The 13,695-nt window shown below is 42.0% G+C and overlaps 1 protein-coding gene across 1 annotated transcript in view; it reads left to right on the forward strand.

The window, feature by feature from the left end:
* LOC109940842 (meg3) overlaps positions 1-13,695 on the forward strand; it is an 85,419-nt gene that overhangs the window by 37,455 nt on the left and 34,269 nt on the right. The window contains 1 exon segment of the mRNA NM_001364529.1: positions 9,545-9,659. Within this exon segment, the coding sequence (NP_001351458.1) occupies positions 9,590-9,659 (70 nt within the window). The 5' untranslated portion in view covers positions 9,545-9,589.

Below are 13,695 nucleotides of genomic sequence, written 5' to 3' on the forward strand. Positions count from 1 at the left end.
CGACAGCAGCTTTTCGCATTTTCGCATTAAGTTTTACTTTCTTTGTAGTAAGAAACAATTATGGGAAGTTTAAGTGTCTTTTATCGTTTTTTCAATTTCTTGTAATAGTTTAGCTTATTATCATAATGAAAATATATCTTCTCCATAGGCTTGGGTTGCCGAAGCACAAGAATTTATGGTGGCACGGAGAACCTTCGAATTATCAAAAACTTGTTCTAAGGAACGCAGTGCAACTTCTTCGAAGTAGTAAAAAGCTGTTCCTAAGGGAGCGCAGTGTAAGTTTTCTGCTCAAAAGTCGTTCCGAAGGGAATGCAGAGCTTACAGCGAAAAATAAACGCTGATTCCGCTGAAAGTAAAAGGCGAAGAAGCTCCTAAGGGAGGCTTACAGTGAAAAATAAACGCTGATTCCGCTGAAAGTAAAAGGCGAAGAAGCTCCTAAGGGAGGCTTACAGCGAAAAATAAATGCTGATTCCGCTGAAGTAAAAGGCGAAGAAGCTCCTAAGGGAGGCTTACAACGAAAAGTCAGCGCTGATATAAAAAGATTGTGTGCTCTATTGCAGGGATGTGTGTATCAGTGAAAAGTCAGCGCTGATATAAAAAGATTGTGTGCTCTATTGCAGGGATGTGTGTATCTTCGGCACAAATATCATTTTGCATAACATAACATCATCACATCATTTTGCATAACATAAGCATCATACATCATATTGCATGTAGAACAAGAAGGGGACACAGTATTGATCTTCGGAGAATGTTTTGAAAAAGAGAAAATCGTGCTAAGGCACAAGATAAATTGAGAAGAAGTGTAGTTTCATTAGAGAGACAACATAAAACTTTTTTATAGCTTCGAAGAATGTTTTCACGAAGCTTGGATATTCTTCATCAGAGAAATATGGAAATTCTTGTGATATATAAAAGATTTTCTTCACGAAGCATGAAAAGAAGGGAAGGTGTTTTTTTTCGCCGAAGGCTCAAAAAAACGGTATGTATGCAAAATTTCATGCATCGTAAAGAATTGAACCATAAATAGATTATATATTACATTCAAAGTTACAAAGTTTTACACTTGTCACATTCCAAATATTTTTACAATAGCATTTAATCTTCCCTAAGAACTACTTCTGCAGCTTCGTTCAGTAGCTGATCGACAACTTTGTCCATGATGGCTTCGGCCATTTTTCTAATTTCGTCGTCCCCCTTTGGGTGGGGGCCCGGAGATGCCTCAGCAGGTTCTGAGGGAGGAGAGGATACGGCTATATTACTATTACAAACCGCGAACAAAGTTTGAAATCAAAAATTACAACAGAATAAAAACCACTAGTTAATACCTATTTGCCCTTCGGGCTCTGCGCTTTTCTCAGCAGCCTCCGCTACCTTCCTAGCATCATGGATGCCTTTTTCGCTTTTTTGAATGATTTCTTGAGCCATTTCTCGGCCGCCATTGTCCCAAATGTCGGTGAAAAATTTTCCACCGACCAGGCTTGCTTCAGCTGAAGGGTCTTTAATATCTTCAGAGGATAAAGCAGCTTCGGATTGTGCTAAAGATTTCACATGCTCGCACCCTTTCCTCTCCAAAATAGTAACAATTCCCCTGGCGCCCGAAAAAGCACAAATGTCCCCGCGACTATTCAAGATTTCCTCGAAGGCCTCAGCTTCGTGACTGATCCATTCAATCGGGCCTTCTGGATTCCCCCTTGTGAAATTTTCTTCGCTAGAGAATGCGCCAACGCTGGCGAAGCTGGATTTTATCTTCTTAACACACTCTATGGATTTATCATAGCACCTTTTCTTGGAAGCACGAAGCTCTTCAACATTTATTTCCAAATGATTTGCCCATTGATCATTAAGTTCTCGTTTTGTTTCTTCAAGTATGCGTTCTTCTTTAGCTCGGGCTAATTGTTTCCGAAGATCTTCGATTTCGTGCTTCTGAGCTTCGGCTTGAGCTTTAGAACTAGCTTCGTCTTCCTTTATCTTATCCACCAATGTAAGCAGAATTTTGTCCTTTTCCAAGGCTTCGTTTCTTAGCCTGATAACCTCTGTTCGAAGGTTGTTGAGAGCAATAGTGCAGCTCTCATCTTCAGCATTCTTTTGTGCCCTTAAGGCATTGCTGAGTATTAAGCCCTATTCAAAAGAATGAATGGATTAACATAAGAACAAAAGACTAATTCAAAATTTATAAACTTCAAAATTCACAATTTTTGTACCTTCAGACTATTGTATGCAAGGCTATCCACAAGATCGTCCTTCGTCATGGCGCAAAGGCCAGCTTCAAGCTTCGGGAACCCCATGCTTCTAGCCATCTCCCGGCAGACGGATAATTCTTTGCTGTCTGGGAGACAGTATAGGAAGTCATCTTTGTCTGTCCCATTGAACACTAGGGCCCCCTTCGGATACTTCAGTTCTCGGGCATAGTGATTAGCTTCAAAAATCTCTTCTTCAGATAATTTCTTCCCCGAAGCATGTCGCACAATATAATCACGTATTTTGGAAGATGCTTCGGGGGCGGCAGTGTCAATTTCTTCAACCAAAATCGGCTCTGTCATTTTTGTTTTTTCGGTTTCCAAAGTTTCCTCTGTCAATTTTGTTTCTTCAGCTTCCAAAGGTTTTACCTTGGTGGGCTCTGAAGGCCCAGCTTCAGTTTCAAATTGTTGCTTCGAAGCTTCAGCAACAAAGGCCTCAGTAGACACTTCAGAAGTTTCAACAGTTTTCTTCGAAGTTATGCTTGAAGATTTAATTGTCTCCAAAACATCCAGCACATTAACCATCCTTTTTCTTTTCGGGGTCGCTGCTGGACCCTTTTGGCTTTTTCCTGCCTCAATTTTCGTTGAAGGACTTAAAATTTCTAATGTTTTTGTTTCTCCAGTCCTCGGTTCTTCTGTTTTCTCTGTTGCTGGTACTTCGGCCATTGCTTTTATTTTTGGCACTGGAGTTGGTTCTCTAGCTTCGGTGGCCGAAGAGGTCTCACCAATAAACTCAGGCACTGTGGCCGTTTCAATATAACGTGGCCGGTGTGTGAGAACCTTTACCTTTTTTCTCTTCGGCGCTGGCTCGCTAGGAGCAGCTGAAGCAATTTCCTTTGCAGGATAAGTATTCTTTCTTTTTTGGCCTCGCACTGGGTAATGGTAATCGGGGTAGACAAACCCAATTGCATCAAATACTTGGTTAAGTCTCTTCTTCTTTCGGCCTCCGAAGGCCGCTAATAATGCAGTATCTTCGGCCTTCGAGTATACCCCAAGCAATTCGTCACTTATGGCCTCAATACTTTTTAACCAGTCATCATCTGGCTCAACAAACTTATCTCCGTATTTGAATGTGTATTTTAGCCTAACTAGTCCACCTTCGTCAGGCTCCTTGACGGTCTCCTTCGGCATTTCCCACTTTTCTACAAGTGGCCATATTCTGAAGGCAATATGCTCTTGGACCAAATCCCTTGTCCCAATAAAAGAGCAAACCACGCTGAAGGCTCTCTGGCATTCTTTGGCTGCTTCATCCATTTCCACCTTCGGCTTCCGGAGGCCGAAGCGTTGCCAGATAGGGCGCATAATGATACCCTTGATATCTTCACGTGATTTCAAGTCATTTTTCACGTAAAACCATTTTATCATCCAGACGCCGGGCCACCTCTTTCGAAAGGTTGGCACAGGGCAGCTTGACCCAGACCGAGCGCCGAAGCTGTAGCAGCCAAAGTTGTTGTGATACTGCTCTTTGCCCCAGGGTTTTGTCTCATACAATAGCTCGTGTATGTTACAGAAGCTTTTTGCGTTAGGTTCCAAACCTTGGCTTCTCGCGGCCCACACAAAGATGTTCATCCTTATGATTGCTTCGGGGGTAAGTTGGTGAAGGTAGATTTCAAATGTCTTCAGTACTTCCACGACAAAACTGCTCAAGGGAAATCGTAATCCAGCTTTTAAGAAGCTTCGGAATATCACGACCTCATTTTCCTCGGGAGTCGGACAAGTCTTCTCTCATTCGTCAGCCCTCACAACAGACAAGTCCCGAAAGTATCTCCCTCTCATATTGACAAGATGATTTTCCTTAATACTGGACTTACCAAAAACTGCATGGCTTGGTCGCCAGGGTCGATCTTCGGAATCTTCACCACCACTATCCACATCGTAACTTTCACTGTCGCCAGTATCTTCAGATAAACCCTCCAAAATCTCCCTGGTAATCTTCTCTGTATTAGTCTTTGACATTGATTCAAGAAAGCCCAGGTGCATCTCCTCAGAAAGGCTTAGCTTCGAAGCACCAACAACTTTCTTATCCTCAGACATCTTCGCAAATGCTGACAAAACACACTCGAAACCGAAGCTTAAAAATTTAAAACCGAGCAAGTGCTGTTGCGCGCAGGCTAAAAAGTTGGGTGAGTAAAAGCAGATGGCAAAAGAGTGTGCCAAATAAACTTGCGGTGAGCTCTTATTTATACACCCAGTGTGTCGAAAACTGGAGGGGCCCGTTTGTCAATGATTGTTGCTATTCTAGCAGAAGGAAGGTGTTTTTTCGGACCTTCGGCTTAAAGCCTTCGTCCATGTCGCAATACGAATTTATCATTACAGTAAATTAATATTGCGAGGGGCTACTGTTGGGGGCCTTCGGCTTCCGAAGGTCCTCAAAAACATGATTTGACAATATTTTCCGAGTGAAACATGTGAACAGGTATCTTCGGAGTCAGGTTGCGGGTGTACAAGAGCATGGTTAAGATGAAGCTTGACTGGGATGGAAAGCGACCACGACGAAGGATAAGACGATCACGAAGCTATGTGCAGAAAAGCTTCGGCATGACGGCAGAAAAGAAGAACCGACTTAAAGATGAAAAGTCAAATTAAACCTCGAAGAATTGCTATAAAGTTATTGATAAATGTAAAGGGCATCAATGTAATTTTACACGGGCTGCGTCCCGTACCTATAAATAGATGAACAGTACTCCCGTACTGTTCACGCTGACTTGGCATACACTTTTTCGCATCACGTCTGTACCTTTACTTTTCATCAATCTGAAGGTACATTTGTAATTTGTTTTTATGAATTTGGTAATAAAAATAAGTTGATGATAATATTCATATCATTACTTGTGTTTCATATATGTGCTCTTTTTTACCATTTATCAATCTTACGAAGGTCTTTTCCTTCGTAACCTTCGTCCAAAATTCATTATATCCGAAGGGGCATAATGTTTATAAGGACAAAGGAATTTGACATTTAAACACTTTCTATGTTGCCTTGTTCTTAGCTTTTAGCATTTGAGAACAAGTCCCCAACAATACCCTTCCCTCTTGCACCTGTCTGGTTGGCATCCTGCAACCTCTCTTAATAAGTCAATATCAGAGTCGGCAGCATCTTCACCAAGTGTGTATCAATGCTCCTTGTAAGGGGGTTAGCTGCTAACCCCAATGAAGACAATGCGATCAACATCAGCCAACAAGATCGAAGAGGTGCAATGAAAGCGTGTGTGGGTCCTAACCCACAGGTCCAAGGGATCCTCAAGAATTATATCAATTGGTTGCGAGCATTAGAAGGTCAAAGCAACCAGTCCACAAGTTAAGCTTGCAGAGTCAAATTCAACTCAAGAAAGCCGTGAACAACATATGAACCAACCTTGTTTTCTTGCTAGCGTCTTCTTGAATCTCGTGGGCGAGATTCCTGTTAAGTAGGTTAGATTTGTAACACCCTAAATTTGGGGGTATAAAATTTCTTTTCTAATATTCACTAAATTCAGGTGTTACCCTCTCTTTTCCTTGCTTTTCTTTTTCCTAAATAGTGAAGAGTTATTTTGTTTTATATCTACGCAAAAGCCTAGTAAAATAAAAGCTTAGAAGAACTTTGATTGTTGCATTCATGTCGATACATAGTGTTTATGGGTGCAAAATGTTATCATTACACAATAAAATATCTCGAGAATGTTCCCAAGAGTTTTTGGAATCTTCGGAAGGTTTCTTCAGGTATGAATTATGAATTTCAGTTTTTCTAATATTAATTAAATACCTAAAATATGGTAGTTGTGAAAACTATAAAATTTTTGGAACTCGATAATATATATATTTCTTCCTCTCGTCGAACATATTCCAGATCTCGTGCCCCTTTTCGCGAGATTACTGAACCGCGTCTTCCCGCGAACGACATGCTGCTCGCGTCGGCGATCCTCGTCTATCCTCGTCTTTCCCTTCGGCGTCGACCTCGTCATCTTGGGCCCACGGGCCAGCTCTGACCGTCTTCGTCTAATTTTATCTAACCCTGTCTACCACCCATCTAACTCTGTCTAACCTTGTCTCATGCAACTCACCGCGCAGCTGTCTCTCTCACTCGGCCAGGACAAGAGCCGCCGTGAAATTGACAACCACCTCTCGCGCCCTCTCCTTTTTATACATACCCTCTCCTTTCTATACAATCGCACACCCCTACCATGAACCCCTTCCCTCTTCCTTCTCACACAGGAGCAGCCCACGCGTTTTCCTCTCTATGCATTATGCCTGCGTGGTCTAAGGGGCCGCCTCGTCGTCTTCCTCGCGTTGTCGGATGAGCAGCCCCGTCGTCTTTCTCGCATCGTCTTCCTCTTCCTTGCGTGCCTACTCGGTTGTTCTTCATGTGTAGGTGACAAATCATCTCCTTCTCCCTCTTCTTCGCCTCCTTCTTCCTCGTCACTATGAAAACATCATGGTAGCCAAGGAGCTCGCACCAAACTCCCTACTCACCTAGCGACACAGCTGGCCTAGCCCCTCGCCAGTGCGACCTAGCGTGGCCCACGTAGCTAGCCCACCTCCCCCAGCCGAGCTCGCGCAGCCACCCTGCGTGATGCCTGGCCAGGCTGATGTCTAGCCGAGCCTTCCCTGCCACGACATGCCCTTGTATGGTGCTGCTGTGCACCGCTTAGCCCCGACTTCGGCGAGCAGACGCCACCGCCGCCAGCCCCACCCGCCGTAGTGCTCGCCACGTCGGCGTCGCGCCCGCTCCGACAGGCCAATCCGTTTTCCTACTGTGGTCGTTCGTGCAGTATGGAATAGGAAAAAAAGGAAACCGCCCCGTGTGGCCCCACCTGCATGCCCATTCGTTGCCTAGCGTCGCGGCGCGATCTTCTCACTGCACACACGATCGCAACACGGAAAGGAGAATCGTCGTAGGCCCCTGCATGTTCCTTCCTATATGATATCCTCATTGCACGTAATGTGTGTGGGAAAGAAAACTGACTGCCACGTATTAATGCCTGGTTGGCCATGTGCAACGTCGTTTCGTGTATGGCCACACTAGATCCGGTCGGTTTTTCTGCATCTTCAAACCCGTGGCCATCCGTGTGGTGAGTTTTAACCAATGAGAATACGCAACATCACATTAAATGCGCAAAAAATTAAATTTTTCAATATATTTTACATCGCAAACATGATTTGACTAGTTTCAGCCGCGTTAACTTTGTAACCTTGTCGCGTACGAGTCAGTAGCATTGTTTTGTTGTAAACATGTTTTAACTAATTAATTAATTATTTGTTAGTCTGATTAAAACTAATTTGTAGTTTTAGTTTATACTTTTATAATAAATATTAGCATGATTAATTTCAGCGTAAATGTTTTCAAATTAATACTTGTTTAGTATAATCTCGTTATCTGTTAGCGAGTATCACACGTCGTCACACTATCTGCGCGCATCGTCACGCTATTCACGCGTGATGTGCTCGTTGACGTGCAGATTCGCGCGTCGTTCACGCTGGTCGCACACACTGTTTCGTGCGTCGTCCGCGTGCTATGTCGCGCGTGGCCGCGCGCCGTTAACACGCTATCATGTTGTTTTGCGCATCGTGATTTCGCCTCGCTTAGAATCTCTCTTTTTAATTAAATTACTTATTTAATGATAGTTGTTCGTGTAGCAGATTAATCGAACTAAATAGTAAATATAATTTATATTTGATAAGGTCGAATTAAATGTTATAGTTAATACCTGTTTGGCATAAATGCAATAACTTCTTGACCGTAGCTCCGATTTCCGCATTTCTTTTCCTCGCGCCACCATAGAAGCGAGCTTTATTTTTTTATTGCATGCTTTATAATATTTTATCCTGTATGGTGTAATGTTCTTATGCAAGTATATGTTTGCTTGTGCTTGTTTGTCTTCGTTGTGCGTCGCTAATAGATTGCGATCTGTTCCTGAGCTTCGAGGAATCGACAATCAAGATTTGGTGAACCACTGGTCCTGAGATGAAGTTCTTTGAGTCCTACGAAGTCGAAGACCCTGAGCATCGGTTTGGTGAAGGCAAGTGTCCTCTGACCTATTGTGTCTCATTTACTTTATAATTCATCAACCTGCATACCATGATCAACCTAAGGATTGACTAGTATTCTATTTTCATGTCCTTGTTTACCCTTTGGGTATTGATTATTATGATTAGTTCTATGCTAGCGCTTTACTTTTAATCAATGAACATGATGAGATACAATGATGATACTATGATTTTTCTGGATATGATGATATACTTGTGGCATTCTAGGGGACTCGAGCAGTTTCTCGAGCGCCTCTCCATAAGGACTTGTTCGTTGGATGACCACCCAGGAAAACAGTGCAACCATGAGGGTGGTACGGGACGCCCTTAGCTAATTAATTAGAGGAACTGAGGTGTAGTTCGCTTCGCCGTCGTGCCTTCAATGGGCTCGGTGTATGCGGCTCGCTCTGCCGAGGGTGGATTGCCCCTTGGGGAGGAGTGCGGTACATTTAGGAAACCTAACGGGCGGCTACACCCTCAGGGAATCTTTGTAAAGGCTTCGTAGTGAATCCTTGGCCATTCACCTCGGGAGTGAATAAGGGTCTTGTAAGCCCGGGCTAGAGAGGATATCACGGCTCATGGGTAAAGTGCGCAACCTCTGCAGAGTGTTATGAAACTGATATATCAGCCGTGCTCGTGGTTATGAGTAGCCTTGGGAGCTCCATTGATTAGAGACACATTGAATCAGGGCTACTTTGTTTACAGATGATGATGAGGATAATGTTGGTTTCTATTGTGATTATGATAATGATTATGGTTTCTGGTATTCCTTTCGTTTGGAAAGAGTACTTTTGGGTTAACAACTTGGGTTAATGTTAAAACATGGCTATCTACTAGTAATAATTACATGATAAACTAAAAGCAACTGCTTGACCTTAACCCCACATAAAGCTAGTCCACTACAGCCAAACGGGACATTTGCTGAGTACGTTGATGTGTACTCACCCTTGCTTTCACAAAACACCAGGTTGCCTTTGGTGCAATCTATGCTCAGGTAAAGAAGGTGTTGAGGCGGATCTCTAGGAGTTCCAGGACTTCGACGAGTTTGAGGATTAGGCTAGTGACCTCCCCTAGTCAGCTGCGTGTGGTGGGTTAATTTACGTTGGCTACGTTTCGATTCTGTGTACTTTGATTTATATTATGTAAATGACTCTAGTCTTTAATATTATTACTTACTCTTTATTGTTATTCGAAGCATTGTGCTATGATGAGTCATTTATGTAATTGCTATGTACGTGAGTTCTGATCTTGGCACGTGCATGGTTCGCATTCGATTTACCTTCTAAAACCTAGTGTGACAGGTGGCATAGCAGGAGTGGAGGGCAGGGACGGTTGCACAGTGCTGCGTGCAGTGGCTTGCATTTGTAGCTCCTCATTGGCGATGCGTGTGCGACCAAGAGCTCTCGGCACAGGCAGGTAGTAGTAGAGCCAGAAATGTAACCTTGGGTTTTCCCACACCTCAAATAGATATAGATATAGGGATATAGATAGATATAACAAATTCACCAAATAATATAGGGGTATAGATATAAATATAATAAGGGGTATAGATATAGATATAGATATATAGAAGATATAGATAGATAGATAGATAGATAGGATAGAATAGATAACTTACAATTTTGTCTAAAAGAAACTAAATCACTGCTAAGTTTGGAGTAGCATATCTTTGGTGAATACTTGCCAGTGAATTGGTTTCCGCTATAGTATATATATATATATATATATATATATATATATATAAGTATACACTCTTCTAGGATTATAGTATATATATAAGTATACACTCTTCTAGGATCAATCGTGAGGAGTTCCTTAAATTGTCTTGCGACATGGAGTACAGAAAGAGGGTGGATGCGTTAGTGTTTTTCTCGTTACTTCTCCTCGGATACTTTGCTGCTCATGCACATGGGAAGGGTAAGTGAAAACTATACAGACATGTGTGTGCATGCTTAGATAGATGTAGACAATTTAGAAGATGTTATTATATGATACCGTGTGTATCATGGCGAATTGCTAATGTATCGCAATCCCCTGTGTTAAATTACTCAAATAATTTCGAATGTAATTATTCTCGAGGCATTTGTTGGTAATAGAACTCTTATCCTTTACCTTCTACTAGGTCATGCCATAGATGATGTCGGTGTTTCTACTCCAGCTAAAGAAGGAATTATGCAAGGAAACGGAGCATGATGCATTGTAGGGTTTCCTCCATGCAAAGATAACAAGTGCTACTGCTGCATTGGGGGGCGAACTCATGTTCGCTACTCTACGCTGGCTGAGTGTAGTCATGCCTGCTTCTAAACAAAAATTAAGATCACTGTTATTATATACATTGTACTGGTAGGTAATGCTATTAATAATATATGGTAATTTTAGTTTTGGTATTATACTTTTTTCCAATTCACGAAATTTAGTAAAAATCTAACCAGTTTTTTAGAGGACTTAAATATAAAGTATGTTTCCCTATAAATTTTAATGAAAAAATATTAGAATGCTTTGGGATTCCTCCATCAGCTCACGGATGCTGTTGCGGATAGACAACGGTATCGGTATAAATCACACTGCACAGAATGAGGACGTTTCTAGGAGAACATGCATTCGGTCACGTTAGCGGAAAAATCCTGAGTAGCAGTAGTTGCCTCCCATATCGGTGTCAACACCACGAATGTTTCGTGCGACACAGAAGGTTTGCGGCTTGCTGTGGCATTAATCCGGCTGCGGCTTGTACAATATTTTGTCTCTATGGATTGCAGCTGCAGCCGTCTGAATAGTTGCAGGTCCTATGGTTACAGGGCAGCCGAACAAGTCGTTGGTGTGAGGTCGGAGCGGTGGCAACCTGATGCTCAAGGTGGTTCTAGATGTCCACTCAGACAGATGCTAGAGGCTTTTGGATGCGACATGCCTCATCAGGGGAAGTGGCTCCTAAAGCTGATGTTGCCCGCTAGTAGCAGGGTGGTCCAAGCCAAGAAACATCCCAGAAAGGGAAGGATGTGGCGCCGAACGAGGGTGGATCAAGCGACGATCACAAGAGGTCACCCGATTGGGGAGACTCCTCGCAAATAGCAACGATAAGGTCATTAGGACCTTTTGGGGTCACATGGCACGATCATGATAGTTACACTTCCTTGTTAGACTTTCTTTTTTTGTCGCATCCTTACATCTATTTTCTCAGCCCTATGACGTCAGCCCCTTGTAGCACCCCGAAAATCCAAACCTAGAAAATTTCTCAAACTCGCTCTAAATTCAAAATGAATTTTAAAATTCGTTTCAAAATGTTTTCTTGTGAGTTGATCTCAACAAAGAAAATATAGTGGTCTGCCTTATCTCCAAAATTCTTCTCAAAATATCCTACAAATATTTCCCTAGTGATCCCCTCAAATTCTTTTCAGAAATACTGGCTAAATGTTCCACTGATATTTCTCCAAATATTTTTCTCCTAAGAAATACCCTCAGAATCACTTTTAAAATCCCTACAAATATTTTCTTAATAATTTTCCTTATGCTCATACGTATACATACGCCTCCGGGGTCATACAGTGAGCTCTACAAGCTAATTTCACTTATCCATAGCTAATACATGTTTTATCTCTCACTAATCCTCGCCTCCTCCCACTAATCCTCGACTCCTCCCCTAATCCCCCACCTTGCCCATTAATAGAGGGGCAAGGGGCCCACTCATGCCATCCCAAGCCATTTCATGGCTACTCAATCCCACTCACTGACTTACTCCCACTCCCACACAAGCACAACACGCGCATAAGGATCATTCGGTTGTTCATTCAATTGTTCGTCCAAATGTTCATAGTTCGTTCGTTCGTTCCTCCGATTGTTCGATCGTCCATCCGGTCGTTCATGGTTCATTTGTTCATCCGTCCGATCTTTCGATCGTTCGTCCGTTCGTTTGTCCAAATAATCTTTGTCCAGCCATTATACTGCCAAAATTATGATCGCTCGTTCGTCCGATCATTCATCCATTCGTTCATAATCCATGTTCATCGTTCGTTCCTACGAACTATTCATCGTTCGTTCATAATACCTATTCATCGTTCATCGGATAATTCATAATCACTATTCATCGTTCATCGGATCATTCATCCTACTAACCATCGTTACTATTCATTGTTCATCCGATCGCCCAAATATTCAACTGCTCATCCATCATGATGATGAGCTCACCTAAAACCAGCCACACTAATATCTCAGCCATACAAACTCCGGTGACTGTGATTTCCCTTCTAGTTAGAACTTCACGGTTGGTCACCCATCCCAGAATTGCTCTAAGTTGAGAAGGCTTAACTTCGAGGTTCTTTCGAACCAGGCTTTCAAAAAGAAAGGCAAACCATGTTTGTATAGATATGTAACACCCCGAAAATTCAAATCTAGAAAATTTCTCAAACTCGCTCTAAATTCAAAATGAACTTTTAAATTTTGTTTCAAAATGTTTATTTGCAAGTTGATCTCAACAAAGAAAATATAGTGGTCTATATTCTCTCCAAAATTCTCCTCAAAAAGACCTACAAATATTTTCCAAGTGATCCCTTCAAATTCTTTCAGAAATATTGCCTAAATATTCCAAATATTTTTGTAGTTTGTTCATTCGTTTGTCCAAATAATCTTTGCTCAGTCGTTATGCTACCGAAATTCCGATCGTTCGTTGTTCATAATCCCTATTCATTGTTCGTTCATATGAACTATTTATCGTTCATCGTTCGTTCATAATCCCTATTCATCGTTCATTCATATGAACTATTCACCGTTAAACAGATCATTCATAATCATTATTCATCGTTCATCCTACTATTCATTGTTACTCCGATCACCCAAATATTCAACTTCTCATCCATCATGATGATCAGCTCACCTAAGACCTACCAGACCAATATCTCAGTCATACGGACTCCGGGGACTGTGAAATTCTTTCTAGTAAGAACTTCCCCTTTGGTCACCCATCCAAGAATTGCTCCAAGTTGAGCACGCTTAACTTTGAGGTTCTTTCGTAACATGCTTCCAAGAAGAAAGGCGAAACATGTTTGTATGGATACACCGTCAATCTTATAAAACCTGGCCCAAGATACCACAGCCCGTCCAGACAAGAATATCACAGTATTCTGGTTGTTTGGGTGCTGCCTTACTCTTGTCCCATGTGATAGAGAAGGTAGGAACAATTGCCACCAACATAAGTATCTACTCATGAACAGTCCAGAAATAATTCATGGCACTCTGCTTCCAAATATCTCTAAATATTCTAATTCTGGAATATTCTAGGAATATTCCTTTTCCCTTTTCCTTTTATATTCCTATGATTATAAAAACCAAAACTCCTTCGTCCAGTCTCTGATTTTGACAGTTCTGATTTCTAAATTCTTATCAAATTACCCTCTATCCATCCATGTAATTCCGTAACCATGGTTCATATTCTAGAAAACTCCAAAAATACTCTTGTCCCATA

This window comes from Zea mays, chromosome 7 (assembly GCF_902167145.1).
Source record: "Zea mays cultivar B73 chromosome 7, Zm-B73-REFERENCE-NAM-5.0, whole genome shotgun sequence".
NCBI classification, from domain to species: Eukaryota; Viridiplantae; Streptophyta; class Magnoliopsida; order Poales; family Poaceae; genus Zea; species Zea mays.